At 39.2% G+C, this 24145-nt stretch overlaps 1 protein-coding gene across 2 annotated transcripts in view; it reads left to right on the top strand.

Moving 5' to 3' along the window:
• brsk2 (BR serine/threonine kinase 2) overlaps positions 1-24145 on the top strand; it is a 705112-nt gene that overhangs the window by 219153 nt on the left and 461814 nt on the right. For both annotated transcript variants that reach the window (XM_033038920.1, XM_033038919.1), the window contains exon 2: positions 22287-22381. In XM_033038920.1, the coding sequence (XP_032894811.1) occupies positions 22287-22381 (95 nt within the window). The remainder of the gene's footprint in view (positions 1-22286; positions 22382-24145) is intronic.

The following is a 24145-nucleotide window of genomic DNA, read 5'->3' as shown; positions in this document are numbered from 1 at the left end:
AGCTTGTGTGAATGAAACAGAATGTCATAGATATTTGAACAACTTTTAAAACGTAAACAATACATAGTCAAAATAGTCTGAAGAAGGGTTTCGGCCCGAAACGTTGCCTATCTCCTTCGCTCTATAGATGCTGCTGCACCCGCTGAGTTTCTCCAGCATTTTTGTCTACCTTTGATCCTTCACATCCTCCACAGCAGAATTTGCTATACCTTAGTTCTATGCATTCTTGCAATTATCAGCAAATTAATGAAGCTTTGTTGACAATCCTTCCAATTGGTCCTGATGCAAGGGGTCGATCCAAAACATCGACAATCCTTTTGCTTCCATAGATGCGGCTTGAACTGCTGAGTTCCTCCAGCAGTTTGATTTTTCTTCCAGATTCCAGCATCTGCAGTCACTTGTTCGGTATCATGGGAGTACCTTCACCAGAAGGAATGCAGAGGTTAAAAAAGGCAGCGCTTTATCAAGGGATGGGCAATAAACGCCTGCCTTACCATGCCCAGAACCTCCCAAAACCTGAAAATTGGTTACATTTAAACAATTAGGTTACATGTGATGTTTGTTGTACTAATCTTTACCCATTCCCCTGAAAACTTATGGTTCGTGTAATGTGTTAGCATTCATTATTATATGTGTATCGACATTATGCCTGTATTAATGTGCACTTTGTCAGAATTTCAATGATAGATTCTTTTTTAATGGATACTGCTCATGGTAGATTTTTGCATTGTAATTACAGCCTTTCTGTGGTGCCAGCATTGACCGATGAAGATAGCATCTAAATGACAATGTTACATGGACAATTTCCAATATGTATGGATGGAAGAACTGTATTATATGAATGAAATCTTTAAAATTGAGTCCACGAGTGTTGATCTGGTTCCATTTTCCATAAAGAGTGCCCTTTTTTCCCCCCACCATTCAGTCCTGATATACATCACCATAGTCAAAATAAAGCTGTGTCATCTGTTGCACCGTACATCGTTATAAAGGTGTTTCTGCAAAGCATTATCATGGGTTACTACCACATAAATTCATCCAATATGATACTTTTAAATAAAGCAGAACCAAGCATGATATTTTCAAATGAATGCACTTATTAGTATTTTAAAACTTGAAATGCTTGTATTTACATGATCACATTAGGTACACTTCAGTACCGCAACAAACACTATTAAAAATTCCTAATTATCCTTGTTGTACATGAAATATAAGAAACAATTATTATGAATATTTTATCAAAGCATTTTGACCTTGCACGTATGTTTATTTGACTAATTCATTTGTAGCATACAATACACAGACATATTCTTATCAAGCGTTACATATGATGGTGTTTTTTTTAATGCATTACTAGTTTACGCAAAACACATTACTATAATGGATGTAAATAATTAATAGAACAGCGTATTTCTTCATTCTGTGAAAACATTTACTTTGGAATTTCTTCTTCCGTTTTTTTAAAACTACATTTTTCTTTATTTCTCAAACATGCCTGCAAATGCACATGGGCAGAGAATGAAGTCCCAGTTCAATTCTCAAAGATGACTTTGTTTCTTGGAGAATTTGTCATTCTAATTTTTCATTCTACCTTGTGGTAGAATGAAGAAATACTTTAAACAGTATTTAAATTATGTGGGACAGGCAGCATCTCTGGAGTGAAGGAATTGGTGATGTTTCGGGTCGAGATCCTTCTTCAGACTAGTTAGGGGAAATGACTAGTCTGAAGAAGGGTCTTGACCCGAAACGTCACCCATTCCTTCTCTCCAGGGAGGCTGCCTGTTCCGCTGAGTTACTCCAGCTTTTTGTGTCTCTCTTCCATTTAAATTATGTGATTGGTTATGATGTGGTCATTTATTAACCCATTGGTAAAATGTTCAAGTTAACCTTTGGGTTTGTATCTTCACTTTAATGAAAAACATAACATATGGTGGAGTAATGTTAATGGCAAATAATGGCAGATGGAGAGGCTGAGAGAAACTTGAACTGCTTCGGTTATATGTAGGCTTCTGTTGTGGAAACGCCACCTTGTGGTCAGCAGCAGGCATTGGAGAGAATGCTCGGGTCCTCCAGAGATGCTGACTGACCCACTGAGCTGCTTAGAACACAAACTACTGGTGTAATTTAGTACATCAGGCAGCATCCCCGAAGGACAGTGATTGTGGATGTTTCAGGTTGGGAGCCTTCTTCAGACATTGCTTTCAGCTGTGGTATTGCCACCACCAGGAGCATTTGCTTTTTCATAGATCAGAACAGTATGTACTTTCTCATGCTATCATTAGGATTGGCCAATTTGTCTATTAATCCAAGAGTTGAAAAATAAAACATTGTTCTTGTTTCAAAGAGATAGTAGAGAAGAAACTCTCACAAGTTAACACATTTCTGACTTTACAAAGAAATTACTGTCATTTTTGGAAACATTGTTCAGAATGAACTCTCATTCAACATCCTAACATTTCCACTGCCATGCCAACCGAATACTAGATTTGCAAGAAAGTAGGCATGTTTGGCCTAGTCTAATGTGCATGTATAGAAAAATATATATGTTTTCAGACATTGGCGTTGCACAATGTTTATTTTGCTCCAACACAAATAAATGTAATTGCAATAGTTTATTTTAATGATCAGCTATAAATGTTTGATAACGATTTCATTTTATTATTGGTAGATCGTAACTAGTACATTAACATGGTCTATGGTGGTTATCATTCACTAAGGTAGCCTAAGTGTAAAACCTTATTCTACTGAGGACACGTCAATGTTTACTGCATCTTTCTCAGTAGACACAATTAAGTGAGACTTCTGCTCCACAGAAACTGTGGCTGGTTTGTGACACTAGTGAGTAATATATAGCCAGAAGGTCAATGACATTTTTAAACCATCAATGCATTAGTATATGAGGGTGGGGTGAAACTGTCCACACTATATAACAACTGTATAATGAATAAGTGTTTGCTGTTTCTCAGTAATTCACTCAAATAATATATTGCCCATAGGCCTCACTTGTAATGCTGGGTTGATCTTTTCAATTTGAAATACCTACATTGATTTGTTTTAGTTGTCTTATCCCTTGTATTATTTAACAGTAGTTTTCAAATGATGAAAAAAAATCCTGGGTGTCATAAAATAATGGCAATCCATGTATAATGTAGAAAATGAATCATCCAGCACTGTATCACCTTGCATGTGAATGTTGAGGTCAAAATTTAAACTAGTTTCATTAGCTCCGAACTACCAGAACACATAATAAGCTATTGATTTTTGCCGCATAGCAATACTTGGTTTAGTTGCATCCGCAGCTCGTGGAGATTTATTGAATTATATTGGCCTATTTCATAATTTCTCAATTTGGTAGGTGCTTCAAGATAGAAATAAAAAAGAGAAAATGCATCCTCAAGGTGCAAAAGGCTTCATATTGCTAATAGATTACAAAAAGGTCGTCACTAAACTAAACAACTATTCTGCTGGTAAATGTTTGTACAATGGTTTGTGCAGACTATGAAGTACTCTGGATCTATCGTGGTTTGAGCAGAGTGAACAAATTGTAATAGTAATTAAAACTGGGGCCATAGATGCAGGTTAAGGGTTTGTCCATTTGAGGTTGAGACAAGAGAAAATAATTTCACTGAGAATGTTATGAATTTTTTAAATTTGCTGAGGGGTGTATGTCCCATACGATATTTAAGGATGAGATCAGTTGATTTTTGGACACTATGGGATTGAAGAGATATGAAGATTGGATAAAAAAGGGAATTGAGGTTAAGGATCATCCATGACATTATGGAATGGTGGATGAGGCTCAAGGGAATGTAAAGCCTTCTCTTACTGCTATTTTGTCTTTCTTCAGTTAATAGAAGTAAAAACACTGAAATGAATTATTCAGCCCAACCTGTCCGTATTGCCATTTACAAGTAAATCACTTTAATTGCATTTTCCTAGGCTGTTTTCAAACTCTTTTAACTCCACGATGATTGACCTTTTGTGCTGTTAAAGAGAGGCGAAGATTTGGCCTATGTTACTGAGCCCCATTCCTTTTTCGCAGCTTTTCTATAGATAGGCTAGGCGAGGCCAAAATTCAAATTGACTGTGCTACATGTTGCAGTTGAATAGCTTGATCATACTGACAATCTTCACCCATCACTAATAGTCACTTGGGTGCGAGATAGCCATCTTCAAATGATCAAAATTCCAAAGGTGGCTTTGAAATTTTGGTCATTTGAAGGTGGTTGCTCTTCAATACAAATATTGGAAAGATACAGACAGATTATTGGAATGGGACAACTAGTGGAAAAATATGTATTGATAAATACTTCTTGAATATACACACTTTATGCTACAGAAATTATAATAGAGCAGCACTCTGTAGGGTGAAAAAAAAAACAGTGGAGAACCTAGATATGCAGAACATAGCAAATTATTTCTCTAAGGCATGTAAAATTTCAGGTTGCATAGTGAGATACTCCTGAAAATGTTAACTGTGGATTTCTTGTATCTCCAATCAGTCTAACTGTGTTTGAAGAGATGAGTGGTTGATGGCAAGAAGCACAGGATGATAAAAAATGCCATCCGGCCTCTCCTGGTAGGTGTCTCTGAAAATATGACAGGAGCATTCGCCCCCCCCCCCCCAGCAGGGCTATCTGAATGCTGCATATTTAATTAAGTAGTAGCCAAAATATACTAACTAGGTTGCAGGAGACTCTCAGGAAGTCTATACATCTGTTTGCCAGTAATATGTCACATGCCAGGTGAACTGCAATGGAAACACCAGTTATGGTGGTTTTGCATTGGGCAGGTCAAGTGACACCAATCTCAGTCAAATCTTTACATCAAAGCATTTAACACTCAGCTTTGTAGTCATTGTTTATTTTAAGATTTATGGTTTTGATGTAAATTGTACCACTGCAGGGTGGTCATTTTGCATGTAAAGAAGTCAACGAGACCTAAATGTGCCGGAGAAGTCTCACTACTAGTTTACTGCATGTGATGTTATAGCCAGACATTTTCTTTCTATCATCCTGCTCAGAAACTTAAAACAAGTCTGATTTCTATTGTTTGTAATTCTAATAAAATACATTTTCCTACACAGATAGGCACAAAATGCTGGAGTAACTCAGCGGGACATGCAACATCTCTGGAGAGAAGGAATAGGTGATGTTTTAGGTCGAGACCCCTATTCCTTCTCTGCAGAGATGCTGCCTGTCCCGCTGAGTTGCTCCAGCATTTTGTGTCTACCTTCGATTTAAACCAGCATCTGCAGTTCTTTCCTACACATTTTGTCCGCTCCACTGCGAAAACTCCTCAACTTTGAAGAATTTCTCTACAGATGTTGTCTGACCTTCTGAGTACTTGCACTATTTTGTCTTAATTCCCAGCTTTTTGCTGGTTGCCAAAACAAGTCACTCAATGAAAGGAGCATTGAAATGCTGAAGCATCTGAATGTGCAAATGGTAGTTCATTCAAGCCAGATCATGTTGTGTACAACTGTATGTACACATCCAAGTTGATTTACTGAGTGATCTGTGACTTCCACTTGTTCTGTGGTCAAGAGACATGGATTGCCTGATAAACTGAGCATTTGAGAATTACATAGAACTTTGGCACACCCGTAAAGATTGATGTCTATGCAGTTCACCTTCAAACATGCTGGTAGCTGAATGATGGAATGACAATGTAGTTGTTGTCACACTGTAACAATCAAGCTCAATCATGGAGTGTCCAGCCATGATGAAATAAAAGGCCCTGTAGTGGAAAAGTTCAGAATCTAAAGGTCCAATGCCACCGGCTGTTCTGGGTATGCAAAATTTTATATCTCAAACTAGGTCACATTAAAATAAATCACAGTAAAAGCATGGAAGATGTTCCTCATCTCTTTGTGTAGACTTCCTACAGTGTGACCGGAGACACTGAAGTATTCAAAGTAACCAAGCTTTCCGTCAATAATTATTATGGATTTAGAATTTAAATTTATGTGGAAAATTATCAAAGATTGATTTTTGTCCGTACCAATGCACACTGCATATTGTAAACCCGTAGATATTTACTTTTTTAAAAAATCAATGAAGCCATTGTTTGATGTGGATTTGTGATTGTTAATGGACACCTGGTGTTAAGAAAAATGATCTAATGGAAGTGATTATAACAGCTGCTGTCCCCTGATATGCCATTGAGCGGAACAAGGGATTTACTGTGTTGTCCATGTTTATTACTATTGATTTGAAATAGTATCTCCATAGAACCTGAAATCAACTTCCTCCCGTTGATACACTGCAAAGTAAGCTATTTGACACGGGATGTCATGTCATAATTTGTAAACTTCACCAATAATGAGTTAAATAGCTTCTCCGCTGATATAAAATGAGACCAATCAATGAGAAAACTAGCACAATATGATGTTGTCACATTTAGACAGGTTATATGGTGTGTGTTTTATGTCATGTTTTATTTTTTAAACCTCTAAACCATGGCAGCCATGGTGGATTATTATGAAAATGTTTATTACATGGTGAATTATTGCGATTTTTAACAAATGGAAATTGTTGCCAGTAAGAAGAGATTGTGAAAAAGATCAATTTACTGTTGTAAAAACCAACACAATGTGCTGGAGTAACTCAGTGGGTCGGGCAGCATCTCAGGAGAAAAATAGGTGACGTTTTGGGTCATAACCCTCCTTCACTGTTGTGGGGGGAGGGGGGAGTGAGAAATCTGGAAGAGAATGGGGACAGGACAAAACCTAGCAAGTGATAGGTGGATATCGATGAGGATGGGTTTTAATAGAGATTCGTTATGCAACTAATGGAAATAATTTTATTCAGGTAACGGCTTTTCATTAAAGTCCTATTTCCGTAACTGCTCCTTTGATTCATATTCAATTGTTCCATGAGTTCTTGATTCAGGCATGAGAAAAATTTGAAATCGGTGCAGTCAGATTTTTAATAAATTGATAACTTGAAAATGCGTTATTGTTCAGCCCATGAGAAGTTTGTATTCTAATGATATTTCAATGAGAGTGTGAAATTGGTTCAGACCTATGATTGAAAGATACACAGATTTGTTGTTGTGGTCCATTAAGCCCATTATATTTTATTTATTGTACTTCCTGGGAAATTTGAATCCTTTTAACGCTGCTTTATTCTGAAGTGAATAACTTGTGTTTGCAAAGAAATGAATTGATAACGAATGACTCCAGATCTGTGAATATGTGATACTCTGGCTTCAGTAACACCACCAACTACGGTCCTGTGAAAAAACAGAATCAAATCCAAATTATTTAGGACAAGAAAAGTGCTATTAAAACACTTCGACTATTTTATGCTGCTTCAGGGCTCTTGGGCCACTGATGTTTCTTGACTGTTTAGATTGGGTATGCAAGTCTGACATTTATTTTGTAGGAAGGATTCCTGTAGCAATGCTTTGGGCACTAATTAATTTCAACAGAAAATTCTTATGGGAAGTGGAAATAATTTTCAACTCCTTCAAAGCTTTTGTACTTTGCATAATCCACACAGTTGCTGCTTGAATGAAAAGCATCTTCCATTGCAGGTCCCATAACTCAATGTATTATGTTGTCCCTCAGGCTTCACATTTGGCACCAGCTGAAATGTTTTTATGTTGAAGTGAAGCACGAGAATTTAGCAGACATTATCAGACTTCCTAATTTAATGAGTTGTGCATGATCATCAGGGCAAAACTTACCAGTGAAACATAATAAAATAAGTGTTTGTTAACATTATTTGTTCATCCATGTGGAGTTGCTCTTTGCTGAAGGCTTTCGAGGTACAATTTGCATTGAGCCTGACTTCTGCACTATCTTTGAAATATTATAAATGAGGAAACATACTATTCTAATTAGCTCTGGTGCTCTGTATCAGATGATACTTTCCAGAGTGTTAAGCAGGTAGATCAATTTGAGTTTTAACTTCAGACAAACTAGGAGACTTAAGTGACAAAGTCGGAGGAATAGCAGGAGTCCCTTGACTGCTAGTGGTTGGATAGTTATTTTCATACCACCTTTGAGTATGGATCACTGTCCCCAACAGAGCAGGACACATTATCAACTGCAAAATAATTACTTGTACTAAATGACCATAGATAAAACAATTTCATTGCAGCTGGCTGTTTCCAGTAATGGTTTCAGCCCTTATCAAGTTGGTGAGATTATATTGGGAGGCAGTCGCGGAGTTGTTTTAAAGATTCCCCTTGGTATGTTCTTTTTCACCTTAATTAATCGAGCTATCTGTTCTAATGTTCAGGTATGACCATACACTGGCTTCTCGTCTTATGATAGTCCCTGTTATCCCATTGTAGGAGGTACTGACTTCTGCTTGTTGCTTTGTATTTATACGTATCCACTTTCAGCGCCAAGCAGACCAAGAAAAGGGGAAAATAAATCCGTGTATCCAGTTATCAACAAGCGAAAGATTGAAAGCATCCCTTCAGGAGTAATGAAGATGGAACAGCTGCTTAAAATTGCACATTGCAATAATCACTGTAAAATAGCCTACCAATCGTATTAACTGTTCTCTAACATTTATTTTTAATTTAGAATATATGAGAAATGTATTCAACAACATTATTACAACACATTTAAATGCTGGAGGTTTTAATTAATGTGAAGATAGTACCATTCAAAATTTATTTGTGAAATAGTCCAATATTCTACAACAGAATCACATTCTTAAGGAGAGCTTGTTTCTCAAATAAGATCACATATGTTTTAATTCTGCACAAAGCTACACACATAAAATGAATAGTCAGAAATGTAGGAAAGTGCGGCACGGTGGCGCCGCGGTAGAGTTGCTGCCTTATGGGCCTGTCCCACTTGGCGATTTTTTTAGGCGACTGCCGGCGACTGTCATAGTCGTAGCAGGTCGCCGAAAAACCGGCGACAACCTATGTCATCCTGGCGACAACCTACGACAGCACCTACTTCAGGAGAAGTCAAGCTACCCTCATTGGAGTCAAACCCACTGTTGCCGATGATTTTTCAACATGTTGAAAAGTTAGCGGCGACCAGAAAGACGCTATGACTTTTTGCGCGACTGAGGAGACTTCTCCCGGCGAACATGCGGCGACAAACTCGTCGCCTGTAGTTGCCTAAAAAATCGCCAATGTGGGACAGACCCATAACAACCTTATCAGCAGGAGAGACCCAGGCGATCCCAACTACAGGTGCTGTCTGTATGGAGTTTGTACGTTCTCCCCATAACCGCCTGGCTTTTCTCCGAAATCTTTGGTTTCCTCCCATACTCCAAATACGTACAGGTTTGTAGGTTAATTGGCTTGGTATAGGCGTAAATTGTCCCTCGTGTGTCTAGGGTAATGTTAATGTGTGGGGTTCGCTGGTCGGTGAAGGCATGGTGGGCCGAAGGGCCTGTTTCCGCGCTGTATCTCTAACCTCTAAACTAAATTAAATGAGGAAGTTTGATTTTGCTCTTCACAGGTTATGAGAACTGAGGTGAAGGTTGGCGCCCGGGTGGTTTGTCAGTAAAAAGCTTTTGACTGTACCTCGGTACATGTGACAATAAACAAAACGATACTGTTGCAGATGAAGGAGGTGGAAAGTGTTATGATGCTCCAGGCACAATGGGTGTGGAGCAGGCATTATCAATCAGCTGATGTTTCTGAATGTGATCTTCCGATGTTTATAACGTAGTATATGCTGTATATAATAGCTAAGAAATGAGAAAATTAAATTATGGATCAGATTGTGTAATTGCTGGTCTAACACCGTACTGCTTTGTCTGAAGGCTATATTATGTAAAGCACATTTGATAATGACAGCGTTTAGTGCCACTTGAATATCAGAGAGAATGTATTAAAAATTCCAATGGGGTTCTTGCAACAGAGAGAACTTGAGTGGCGGTGTGCACCAGCATAAAAAGTCAAAGTGTAGTCAATACAATATCATTCATGATAAAAGTTGTGATTTCTTGGCCAAGGGTTGACTAATTCTTTCTCGCATCAATGTTCAATATTCTCTTTTAGATCAGTTAATCCAGGCTACACCAAAACTGAAATTGTCTATATGCCAATGGCTTTAAGTGTGTCCATCTTTTCTCATCTTTTTTTTCATATCAGGTAAATCCTGTGTAGTTATTACAGTAGTTAGTGGACGTTTGCGCAGCATGTTTACAGATAGGTCCCATACTGAAAAGGTTGGGAAACCAGTCGTAAATTTCAGAAAAATAATATAGAATGTTAATCATAATCATAATCATAAACATAATAATACTTTATTAGCCAAGTATGTTTTGCAACATACGGGGAATTTCCTTTGCCATACAGGCAAACCAATAAAAAGCAACAGAACATACAAAATGCGTTTTAACATAAACATCCATCTCAATGACTCCTCCACATTCCTCACTGTGATGGAAGGCGATAAAAAGTTCAATCTCTTCCTATCTTTGTCCGTCGGGGGTCTCGAGCCTTCCGTTGATGGGACGATCTAGGCTCTGTAGCCGGCGGTCGGGCCCTCCGCGTCGAGGCGATCAAGCTCCTGCGTCGGGGGGAATCTCAGCTCCCTCGTGCCATGTGATTTGACCCCAGTCCAGGGCTGGTCGAACTTCCTGCATCATTTGGAGCTTCCTGACATCGGGCACTACCAGAGACTGCGAGCTCCTCGATGTTGAAATTCGTAGGCCGCGGCTCCGATGGTAAGTTCCACGGCCCCGTGGTAGGGCTCAAAGTCAGTCCCGAGCAAGGCCTCCAGCTCCATGATGTTAGGCCGCAGAGCGACTGGAGATACGATCCGGAAAACAATCTCATCTCCGGCAAGGTAAGGGATTGAAAAAAACTTTTCCCCAACTTCCTCCCTCACCCACCACATAAAACAAACCAGGGAACATTAACACATACTTTCAAAACACACTAAAAATAACAAAAAAACAGACAGACTGTTGTCGAGGCTGCCATCGTGCCCCCCCCCCCCCCCCCAGCTCTATAGTTTCTCTTAAATACTAATCCAGTTTATTTTTCAAAGGAATGGATGAATCTACTTTCACCGTTCCTTGAGCAATGCATTCCAAAAGAAAATAACTTTCTGTGTAAATACATTATTTTTCCTAATTTCATAAATCTATTTAAATCTGTATCCTCTGGCAATGTTTTCCTGCCTCCCAACATTCCCAACAAGTGCTGGAGCAACTCGGGGGTCATGCAGCATTTCTGGAGAACATGGATAGGTGACGTTTTGGGTATGAACCCTTCTACCAATGAAGAGGTCTGAAGAAAGCTCACAACCCGAAATGTCACCTATCCATGTTCTCCAGAGATGTTGCTTGACCTGCTATGTTACTACAGCATTCTGTGTTTTTTTTGTAAACCAGCATCTTCAGCTTGAACATTGAATTCTCCCAATTTTGTTAGTCCTTGCTGTCTCCTCCCCTTCCTCAGCCCTCCTGCTGTCTCCTCCCATCCCCCAGCCTTCAAGCGCCTCCTTTTTCCTTTCTTCTCCCCGCCCCCCCCACCTCCGATCAGTCTGAAGAAGGGTTTTGGCCCGAAACGTTGCCTTTTTCCTTCGCTCCATAGATGCTGCTGCACCCGCTGAGTTTCTCCAGCTTTTTTGTGTATCTTCAGTTCCTTGATTCAGTATCCTAAGTTCACTAGGAGGCATGTTGAATATATACTGTCCACAATCCTAAATTTCACCCGAATATTTTACTATACAATAATGGCTTTGTTCAATGCTCTTCTTCCTAGCCAAACTGAAATAATTTTAAGAATCTCGGGTTTAAATTTAGATATCCAATTAATGAAGCAGAATGGGATAGAACCACTCTTTCTAGCCATCACTTTAATGATAACTATGATAGTATGGTAGTGAAATGTATGATAGCATATGATGCCAAGTAACAGCTGTGAGAGTTTGAATATATTTACAATGACACTCTTTGGAGTGTCATTGTAAATGTAAATTCAGAGTTTTTTTAATACACTGTTACTATCTGAGTACTATAATGACATATTAAGGAATAGTTCAGAGTCTTTGTTCCAGTTATCTTCCAATTCAAACCACTTCTGGCATATACACGAAAGAATAAGAGATCCTCACATCAATAATAAATGAGCAGTTGTGGATAAGACATTAGAAGCTGTGCAACTCATGCAGAGTTCAGTAACCAGTGATGCTGAATTCATATTAGCACTATGACTAATAAATTAATGTTTAGACATAGCATCACTTACTGTGGACTAAACTTTCTTATACAAAATGTTATCTCTGTGAGAAAGCAAAGAGATCTGCCTCATTTTTAATTTATCTGTCTATGAGCAAAATATGAGTTTGCATATTTAATCATCTTTTCCATTTTAAAGTGTGGAAAATATTTCTCTATATTGAACGTTCCTAGGGCCTAATCTGAGTTCGAAATACATTTAACAATAATCGTCCCTTCTATTTTTGCAATGATTCTTTATTAGTAATAAAATAAGTTGCATATTTCATATCTCAAATTTGTAAATATTCATGATTTACAAATGTAATGATGAACTTTGATGATTCTACTTTCAGATAATTTTATCTAAGTTAAATTACTAAGTAACAAGACAATAACTGATTAAATATGCCACAAGAAGTGCAGTGGGACCTCTAGGTTTGGGGTGGCACAGCTAACAGAGCGGCTGCTTCTTAGCTGCCGCTCTAGGTGGAACTGATGGAAATGTGGGGAGAATAAAATGGGTTAGAGTATGATCAATGTAAAAATGGCTGCTTGGTGGTCAGTGCAGCCCTAGTGGGCTGAAAAGCCTGTTTTCTTGCTGTGCCTCTGATTTTTGTTTAAGCAGTAGTATGATATGGTTGTAATCATGTACTTAAGAGTGAAACTGATTGATTGAAACCAATTATGGCAGTTCTGCTGCTCTTAAAACTAACAAAAAAATCAATTCCAACTACCATACGCTACTTGTAATTCTAAAAGCAGAAGACATAAATATTAAATCTGTCACTTCTGCAAAGCATTTGTTATTTCCGGTGAATCCACAACACCTTTAGCTATGCACAGCGTAGCTTGGTGCCTAGCCCAAGAGGCATGGTATTGTCTTATGTCCTCTTAACTCTGTTTGCCCACTCTATCCCATAGGCTTCTCACATTGTACACTGTTTAATGTTAAGTGATCCATTTGCCTTCAACATGTATTGACAATGGTATATTCAGGCAGAGAAGAAATGATAGGGTAATTCATTTGTCAGTTAAGCTTGCTGCCCACGCTGCTATGATTGATTGAAATTTATTTCTATTACATTCTTCCCATTTAATGGCAGGTTTTATTTTCTTTGCCTTTTAAATAGCCTCTATGGTGGGCAGCACGGAGGCGCAGCAGTAGAGTTGCTGCCTTACAGCACTTGCAGCGCCGGAGTGCCGGGTTCGATCCCGACTATGGGTGCTGTCTGTACGGAGTTTGTACGTTTTCCCTGTGACCGTGTGGGTTTTCTCAAAGATCTTCGGTTTCCTCCCACACCCCAAAGACGTACAGGCTTGTAGCTTAATTGGCTTGGTATAAGTGTAAATTGTCTCCAGTTGGGTAGGATAGTGTTCATGTGCGGGGATCACTGGTTGATGTGGAGTCGGTGGAACGAAGGGCCTGTTTCCGCACTGTATCTCCAAACTAAAGTAAACTATTCTCTCCGTCTGAAGAAGGGTTTCGGCCCGAAACGTCGCCTATTTCCTTCGCTCCATAGATGCTGCTGTACCCGCTGAGTTTCCCCAGCAATTTTGTGTACCTTAAACTATTCTCTCAGTGATTTGACTGTTTTCTATGAGTCGAATGCCCCTCCCTACCTCAAACTCACTTCCTAACATATTGCCAATACATACTTTGATCTAGGAAATGACAATGGTATTTGCTGAGCAGTTATAACCCTCATTTGTGTTTGGGAATAAACAGTATGACATAACAAGGGCAGGATATCTCGCCCCTTGGCCTGCAATGGTATTCAACAAGATTTTGGCTCAACCTGTACCTCAGCACTATCTTCCAGCACCATTCCCATTTTTCGTGATTTCTAGAAATCTAACAATCTTGATTAACAGTAATAACCGAGCCCCATGAGATTGAGAATTTCAAAGGTTAATCATCCTCTGAGTAAAGAAATTCTCTTAATTCCTGACCTAAATAGCTAGCTCCTTATTTTGGGACTGTGAATCTGAGTTTGAGTTTCCTTAGCCAAAAGAAACATTCTCTGTTTATCTATCCTAGAAAGCCCTGTAAAAAGTGATATATGTTTCATTGAGGTCAACCCTCTTGCTCCTAAACCTGAGAATAATCGTCTAGTGTACTCGGCTATTCCTTCTATGACAGATCCACCAATCCAGGAGCCAATGTTTGGCATTATGGTCAGCACAGACATTGTGGGCCGAAGGGCTTGTTCATCTGCTGTGCTATGTTCTAATCAAATGTATCATTGCTGTGCCTACTCTGTGAGAGTACTACAACTTCTGATCTACAACTTTCACCTCAATGCTTCTTGCAAAGATGTCATCCCCTACTCTCAATTTCTCTGACTCCGCTGCATCTACTCCCAAGATGAGGCTTTCCATTTGTGGGCATCTGGGTTGTACTCTTTCTTTAGTAACCATGCTCCCCCCTCCCACCAGCTGTCGTAGATGGATCTCCTACCTGTGTTCCCTTCGTTTCCAGTAGTACTGCTCTCGCCTTGGTTCACTCATCCCTTCCCACGCAAACCACCTCCTCCTCAGGCCCTTATCCCCTGCAAACGCAGGAGATGTAACACCTGTCCACACACCTCCTCCCTCACATCCATCCAGGGACCCCAAAGCCCTTCCAAGTGAGACAGATGTTCACAAGCACCTCCTCTATCCTCATTGATTGCATTCTATGCTCCTGATGTGATCTCCTTTACATTGGGGAAAACAAGCATTGATGAGGCAACTATTTTATCGAACACGTATGCTTGGTCCGACAAGGCCTGCTGAGACTCAAAACTACCCATCTCAAAACTGACTTTTCTATCCTCAGCTGCTTCCATTGCCAGATTGAGGTCACATGTAAATTGAGGGGAATAGCTCATATTCTGCTTTGGTAGCTTACAACCCAACAGTATGAACACAAAGGGTTACAACTTGTCCAAGGTACCAAAAAGCTGTAGATATCATTGGGATCTCTCTCTGCAAGGAACACATTTTCGAGTTTTCACAGGGATAAAAGAATCATCACTTTATATCAGGGTAGCAAGTCCACTGAAGCTCAACTGAAGGCTCTTCTTCGGCCTCTCGATTACAGTGGAATTAAATTACTGTCACACCATCCTAGGGTTCTAAACAATCAAACATTTTTATCCAGTGCTTTGAAATAGAAGGAAAACATTTGTACGGATTTCTTCGGATCAATCTGCGAGAAGTGCGTACATTTGATGCTATGGCATGAAATTAACTTTCTTTTTTTCCCCCCATCTTCATAATGCTCAAAATCAATCTGGAAGCAAATTAATTACACGCTTGTGTCGTATTGTGGAGAGGGTTATTTTGCTCAGTTGGAAGCCAAGCATAGGTTATTAAAGAATTTAAGTAACCAAGAGATTAGAACACAACTGGTAATCTTAAGCAATGTATAATTAAAATAAAATAATAGGTCTGGCCATGATACTATGGTTACACTGTCAGTCACATCATGAAATTAAAGGGATATCCGGATGATGAGAGCTTTGCTTTGTGCATCACCAATTAAGTTAATTTCAGAATTCATTGTAAATAATGTTTGCAGATAATACTCAAGTAATTGCAGATTTATTTTCAGGTTCTATGCTTATTTCAGTGTGAAATTACAAATATTAAGATTTTTGGTGTTAAGCAAGTTGAACATAATTTACATGTATTAGTTATTTCTGAGTACTAAATGTTATATTCTGAGGGAGAGATGATGAATAAATGCACCTCATAAATACAATAACAAGTTGCATTTATTTAACAATTTTGATCTTGGGACATCTCATACAACTTTACCGCCAATTAAGAACCTTCGTAATGTAGACAAAGTTGTTTTGTGAGAAACCTGACGGACCATTTATAAATGGGCTCCTACCAAGTGCAATGTTGCCTATCAACTGCCAGATTAAATGTTTTTATCTGTCATTGATTGAAAGATAATTATCGATTAATCTGCATGTACCCTTAAATAGAACCTACAGCAGCCTCTCATGCCCACTGTATGTCACATTTGGAATATATGCTATAATACATCAGAGCAATAGCCTCCACCCTATTCAATATATGTGAAGGCAGCCCGTGCTCTGTTTGCTATTGGTGTCATAATCATGTGCTCTATTTTATTTTTAATCATGGTCAAGAGTGCTTTATTGTCATATGTCCAAATTATAATAGTGCCCAGACAAAAGCAATGTTCCCAAGTTGTTGTAGTTCAGAGCTTATTTGGAGGTTGTAATATTTAATAGTGTTTACTCGCTTAATGGTTGTTGGGAAGAAGCTGCTCCTGAATCTGGACGTTACAGTTTTCAGGTTCCTATATCTTCTTCCCAATGGCAGGAGTGAAATGAGGGTGTGGCCAGATGGTGTGGGTCTCTGATGATGCTGGCTGCCTTTTTGAGGCAGCGACTCTTGTAGAACCTATTTCATGGTGCAGAGATCAGTACCCGTGATGGACTGGGCAGTGTTAACCACTTTTGGCAGACCTTCAGAGATATGCACGCCCAGGAATTTGAACTATTTGACTCTTTCCACCATTGTCCCATCGATAAAGACAGGTTTGTGAATCCTCAGCTACCCCCTTCCAAAGTCAACAATCAGTTGCTTGGTTTTACTGACATTAAGCACAAGGTTGTTGCTCTGGCACCATTTGGTCAGTCGATCGATCTCCCTCCATCGCTGTGCAGCATGGAAATAGATCCTTCTGCCCATTTTGTCTGTGCCGACCAAGTTGGCATTATAAGCAGTCTCTTTTGCCTGCAGTTGGCCAATAGCCCTCCACACCCTCCCTATTCTTACACCTGTCCAAGTCATAATTATATCTAATTCTACAGCTTCTGCTGGTAGCTCATTCAGATATGGATTACCCTCTGAGTAAAATAGTTGCCCCCGAAAACCCCCTTAAATCATCCCTCTCATCATAAGCCTGTGCCCTCAAGTGTTAGAATCCTTTACCCTGGGGAAAAAGGCTGCGAGCATTTACTTTATCCATGCTCCCCTTGATCTTGTGCACCTCAATAAGGTCACCTTCAAGCCTCCTACGCTCCAATAAAAATGTCCCAGCCTATCTAACCTCTCATTGCAAGCACAGGTTCCTGGTGAATCCCTTATGCAACCTTTCCAACTATCCAAGTTGACAGGAAGTGATTCCCTTTCTTGCATATGTCTGACAGGAAGAATGCAGTCTGACAGATTACTGGCTCTGTCATGTATGTATGACAGCCTTAGCTCTATGCTCTGTCTGACAGGAGCCTGCTCCTTATACAGGACCAAAAGGGACCTGTGCATCATACTACCTCACAGTATTTCGAGGTTTATAGAAACATGAGGGAAGTAGTTCAGTCTTTTTATAAGGGCAGGGGAATAGAGAACAAGAGGATATAGGCTTAACATGAAAGGGGAAAAATGTAATAGAAACCAGAGGGGCAACGTTTTCACGTGGTGGTGGGTGGCCAGTTTGTGGAACATTATGTTATACCCTTTATCCCGCATTTGTACACTGTGGATGGCTATCATGTATAGCCTTTTCTGTGACTGGATGGCAAGCAGCAAAAATATTTTTACTGTACCTCAATGCAGGGGCAATTTAAGCTTTTTCTAACAATTTAATTGGGCCAGTTACCCAACCAACCACCACACATTTTTCGGATGTGGAAGAAAACCAGAGCATCAGGAGAAACCCTACATGTTCACTGGAAGAACCTGCAAACTCTATACTGACAGCACTGTAGATCAGGAGTGAATCTGGGTCACTGAAGCTGTGTGGCAAAAGCCGTACTGTGCCTACACCTCTGGCAGTGTCTTATACAAACCTGCACTTAAGGCGTTACGGGAACCTGTGCACCAGATGGCATCTGACTGTATTGCTCCAAGGATAGATAGATAATTTAGAGCATGGGGTCTACTTGGACGCCGAATGGAGGAAAGGAATTTGCAATTTCAGTCATTTGTTAGTGGAAGAACAGCGGATTTCTATTTTTGGAGAGTGGCGCACATCCAGCTTCTGTGCTCTATTTCAGCCATTTGTGATTCTCTGGTAGACAAAAGTGCTGGAGAAACTCAGCGGGTGCGGCAGCATCTTTCCTTCACTCCATAGATGCTGCCGCACCCGCTGAGTTTCTCCAGCACTTTTGTCTACCTTCGATTTTCCAGCATCCGCAGTTCCTTCTTGAACATTTGTGAATCCCTCGTATCTTATATTCCTGTCCACTGAATGACTTCTCTGCACTCCGAGGCAATTTAATCCACAATAGCTCTATTTCAATTTATGGACTGTAGGCTGGATAGCAAGAAACAATGCTCTGTGGTAGTCCATCGATTACCTTGAATTGGCCGATATCTCGCTCATCACCAGATGCAAAAAGCTAAGCTGTGTAACAACCTTATTGCAGAATGTAAGCTCTATCACTGTAGCACAGCAGTGAAAGGGAAGTGGGTTATCAATATGAGATCAAAATATATGCCTTCAATAACAAGCAAAAAAAGGGCAGCAAGTTCTGCGGGAAGCTGGAATCTACAAAATGCCCCAACTTATTGATCAGTTAATACTAGACTTTTGTGTGTTTTACACAGATGGATTTTTACCCTCAGCCTTCAGTTGTTCCATGTGGATACTCAGCAGCTCCGAATAACGTGATTGTAGGAAGTTAGAGCTGGTGCTTAACGTAGTCAATAAAGAGAGAATGTAATTTGTTTTGTCTCTTTGCTGTATGCTAGAGAGTTAACCATGTTCAAAGAATAAATATAAAAAATGTAACCATCTTAGATTAAAATAAACTCTGACCTTGCCTTCCTGTCTCATTTGTCTTTCTCAGATTTAGTCATTTTTACCATCTCGTTTCTCTCTCCATATCTGATTTGAGACTGATGCATCGACTGCCTTGTTGATCAGTTTCTAACTCAATTTTTCTATCTCAGTGGGTAAAGTAATTGCTGTTCAGTGAGGCTGCAGGTGCCCCACTGACCCTGCAGCTCTGGCAACTCACAGAGCAAACAATTTTTAGCTTGGGGATACACGTTAGAGCCTCTAAATGATGATATACTCAGCAGGATACCACTACATAGAAAATGTGCCAGATCCTTTGGGTTCTTTGCACAGGTTGACCTGTTTCCCCTGCAAATTGTAGATTATGTTTAGTTTCCTGTCATGTTTTATTTGTGGAGAATGATTTGCAGCATTCACTACAGTCACAGAAGTATCTGAGCTTGCCGCAAGTACCAGTCTCCAACAGGGACTCATATTTTGTGTGGCAACATATGCATAAAAGATGAATTTTGATGCTAAGCTAAATCTTTCTTTCACTCCCATGGCCTCCACTGCAAGCTCAGCAGGTTCATTTGAAGGACTGGAAAATGTGCAGCCCATGTTAGTTGAGTCAGGTTAATATTTAAGCCCAAACACCAGTGTATAATGCTCCCAACAGTTTTTCGTGACGCTTTGCAAAACAGGGAAAGTGTTGCCAATGAGCGAAAGATGCTTTTGTAAATTCTGATTCATCTGGAAAACCTAAAATAACAAGAAAAAATCTCATATTGGGAGTGTGGTCTGAACCAAAGCTGATCTTATAGCTGGGTAGAGTTGATGATCAAAAGCTTCACCTCTGGCAATAGAGCAGCAACAGATGGAACACATTTGTTCCACCATTTTCCGCCTCTTGATACTTAAACCTTTTGCTCATTTGCATTGCAAAGTAGCCGGGGTATTCATGCAGAAATCATGCCATGATTTGTGCCGGTTTCTGCACCAAATCCTGTGGCAGAATGGCTGTAGAAACGTCCTATAGAGCTCATTTATTTATCCTGATTTGTAAACCTGGAGGCAAAGAAGAACTATTGCAGGGCTGCCAGTGTTGTCCATTTGTCTAACAACTTCATAAGCTATTATTTAAATGCTGTGTTCCCTCAGAAAATGGAGAGGTACAAAACTGCTAACTGGTGGGGAATTTCCTTGAAAGGTCATTGGAAAAGGCCATTTTGTCATTCATAATGATGGGTAATATTTGAAATATTTGGATGCACTGACTGGAACAGTATTGCCAGTTGTAAGTAAGAAACAAACAAATGAAGAAGTTCCATAAATTTCAATTAGATGCCTCAGCAGAGTTTGGCTTGCAATTTTTGACATAAAACTACCCTAGTTCATTTTATAATTAAGTCAAGTACTCATAAGCAAGTCAGTTAGCCGACAGTACAACTAAAAATTAGTAAAGGAATGTGCATGTGTATCGCACTTTTCATTACCTTATTTTGTGGCAAAGAACTTTGCAGCCATGGAAGTACCCTTTCTATATCCATGTATTGTCGGTAATGAATGGCAGATACTTCTGGATGACCTCTCTTGGTAATTATAAAAATAAGCTGATGCAAATTCCTCATATGATAGTGTTGAACATAAAACTGACTTAACTTTGAGGCGCAGCAATTTCATCATAAAAAAAGATGTATTGTCACTTGCGTTAGAGACCCTTTGCAATGTGTCTAATGATCTTTAGAAAATGAGATTGAAAAAAGCAAAAGTATTGCCATGTTTGAATGTTTGAGTTATCATATGGGACCCATTGAATATTCAAGGAATAATAGCTGCTCTCTTTCTTGAACTTAAGTTTTCTATCCAATCTCATATTCCTTGATTTCCTTCATGTTCCATAATCCTGGATTGCAGCTTTTAATATACTCAATCACTGAGCAATAATCGACCTGTGGAAAATTTGAACTGGTCATAGTTCTCGAAGTGAAGACATCTCCACACAACCACATTATTAAATATCCAACCACTTTCTCTCAGATTTTGACCCTAAATAACCTCTCCATCAAGTAAAGCAATTTCAGATCATCCACACTGTTGAGCCTTTTGAGAGCCTTGATTCAATGACATGCCCTCACGTTTATAAGATCACATGAAGAACGTGAGAAAATGTTAGCAGGAATAGGCCATGTCCCGTCAAGTCTATCCTGCCATCAGTACAGCCATGGATGATCAGCCCTAGCCTCATCTCTTTTCTGCCCGTTCCCGATAAACCTTATTTTCCTTATCTTTCAAATATTTATGTACTTTCTCTTTTAGTACTTCAAATTATCAAGCTTCCACGATTCACCACCCTTTGTGATAAGAAGTATCTACCTACCTCAGTTATAAATGACCACCCTCTAAACTTCTAATTATGTCCCCATGTTTTGTAATTCTCCTGTTGGTGGAAATATCTCTATATGTCCTGTCGTGCTCCCCAGAGGTCTTTATATATTTCAGTAAGGTCATCAATCATTCCTCTAAACTACAAAGAATATTGATCTAATTTCTTCCGCTGCTTGTGTTATAATAAACCTCTAATCTCATGAATTAGCCTAGTAAAACTCATTGGACCATCTCCATTGTCAGCATCTCCTTTCTTAAACAAAGGAACCAAAACTGTACACAGCACTCCAGGTGCGGCCTCACCTGTAACCTGTACAATTGTAACCATACGCCGATTTGTAAGCTCAAACCCTCTTGCATTTAAGGCCAAAATGCCAACTGCGTTCCACACCACTAACTGTACCTGACTGTGTCTATCGGCAATTCACGCACAAGAACACGCAGATCTCTCTGTACTTCACTCATCTGCAATCTTTCTGCCTTTAGATACTTCTTACCATAGTGGATAATCACACACTTTCCCACATTGAACTCCATTTGCCAAATTTTCACCCACTCGCTCAACCTATCTACATCAATTTGCAGTCCTAATATCCACATTGCAGCAAGCCCTCTGTCTATTTTGGTATCATCTGAAAACTTGAATACCTTACATTCTTCACTTTCCTCTGGCTTATCAATATACAAAGTAAATAGTTGCTGTTAAATGACCCTCAAGGCACTCCACTAGTTAGATTCTTCCAGCCTGAATAAAACCATTTAATCAAACTCTCTATCTTCTCTTATTCACCAGTGATGTTCAAAATTCTGTAAACCCTATTTGCAGTGGCAGTTGCAAAAGCTCTGAATGTTTAGGCTTAAGGGTTTTTTAAATCACATAGTTAGCAATAATTTCATAATGATAAATATCTTCTGTTTAACTTTAAAGCAGTGATATTGAAATGGTTCTTAAATAGTTGTTAATTTATTTTTTTCTTATATTTTTCTTACAACAGGGTTGGTGAAGCTTGGAGTCCACTGTGTAACATGTCAAAAGGTTGCAATAAAGATCGTCAACAGGGAGAAGCTCAGTGAGTCTGTGCTAATGAAGGTAATGGTCTATTGGGAGGGATTCAATAGAATCTTCCACTTTCAGGCTCCTCTTAACAAAATTAGTTTCATTCATTATATTAAACATTTAGCCTATTATATCCTGTATCCATGTAAATCACTAATAATTATTACAGGAACGCAATGGAAACAAAAGCTACATTCATCTTGTTGAAAAATAACACATTTAAACTATACAATGATAGTTTACAATCATTATGAGGTGCTTTTGAGTTCTGTTGGCGCTACATTTCAAGTTTAGTTCATGTTTACTATTAGTGTGCTATTCGAAATTTGACTATCTTTACTAGAAGTGCACTGCTTTCTGATCCCTACTTATATTGGGAGATTTACAGAGCAAAATATTTGCAGAGAGGAGCTGAGGGACAAATTCACATCAATTACTTTTCACGCCTAGGATGTATGTTGATAGATTTATTGCCAAGAGAAAGCATGTGAGAAGTTTATTTTAGTGACAAATGGGCTGACACAAAACGTGAAATTAAACCACAAGTGGAACAAATTGAGTTTATGATAGTTTGTTGCGGGGAAACTCTGAGGATCTAATTAAATCAGGTGAGTTTAGATTGTATTATAAACCGTTTAAGAAGTTTTGCCAGTAGAGCTGTTGATGTTGTATATCTGCACAAGCCTTTATTAAATTGCACAGTCTGGACCTGTACTCCCGCTGAGCAAACCTTGTAAGTAGTAGCAGGACATTATCAGTGCACTGTGAGAGTTCTTGCTTTACTGCGTGACAAATGAATGTTCTATCCACCAGCCTTCCATGAATTTCCCTTGTAATTTATAACTAGAGCAAAGTAAAGGCGGCAAAGAAATTCTACAAGAATGAAAAATATTAACCCAGCAGTAAATGACCAGATAAAATTTCAAATTAACTTCATTTAAAATCTGCTAGCAGCACAGGTTAGATTGCAATTGTGAAACAAGAACAAGAATGGTCTAATTGGTGATAATAATATTTGATCTGGATGTTAAGGCTTATCATGTGACGATTAGTGCTGTATAATCTTTTTACATTGAGAGAAGGAATTCACACCTGTTATAGTGCAAGCTCCCCCACTGCAACGCTTTGTTCTAATCTAATTTTCTACCACTTTCCCCAGGAGGCACTCAAAGTTTTATATTCCAGTAGCGTATATTCATGATCTTATTTTGCTGCAAAATTGCACATAACGAGCATTCAGGCCAATTAATTATCAATTTACTGCTGATTTTATAGTTCAAAGTTGATGTCCTTTTTTAGCAGCAACAGTGGTTCAATTTCAAACAATCAGATTGCGGTTGAAATAATTTTTTACAATTAATATTAACAGCTTTTATTACATGAATTGAAAATGTCATGAAGGAATATTTGCCCAGAAATTCTTGCCGACTATTATGGGTGAGTTGCATTGATCATGGGCCTGATTAGGGCAGGGGATCAGTCCAGAGGATCGGATGAGATAATTGGTTAGGTAGGAGAATTCATTTGAAGTGGGGATGGAAGTCTTAATTGGGGCGCCTTGGAATTGAGGAGTGTGTGGACATGGCCAAGCAGGAGATGTTTAGCTGTGATGATCAGGAGATTAGTAGCTCAGGCAGATTGGAAAGCGAGAAAGATGCATGGGGTTCGAAAGTTGAGCTTGAGTTTGGAGCAAATCACAGATTGAGTTTGGGGTAAAATTGGTGGGTTGGGAAACTAGGGGCCTGGGCTTGTCGGAGTGCGGAAGATTGATAGGTATGGAAAAGTCAGGGCTTAGGC

Source organism: Amblyraja radiata, chromosome 20, assembly GCF_010909765.2.
Source record: "Amblyraja radiata isolate CabotCenter1 chromosome 20, sAmbRad1.1.pri, whole genome shotgun sequence".
Classification (NCBI taxonomy): domain Eukaryota; kingdom Metazoa; phylum Chordata; class Chondrichthyes; order Rajiformes; family Rajidae; genus Amblyraja; species Amblyraja radiata.
The sequence above is the reverse complement of the archived record's forward strand: the minus strand, read 5'-3'. Positions and strand labels throughout refer to the sequence as shown.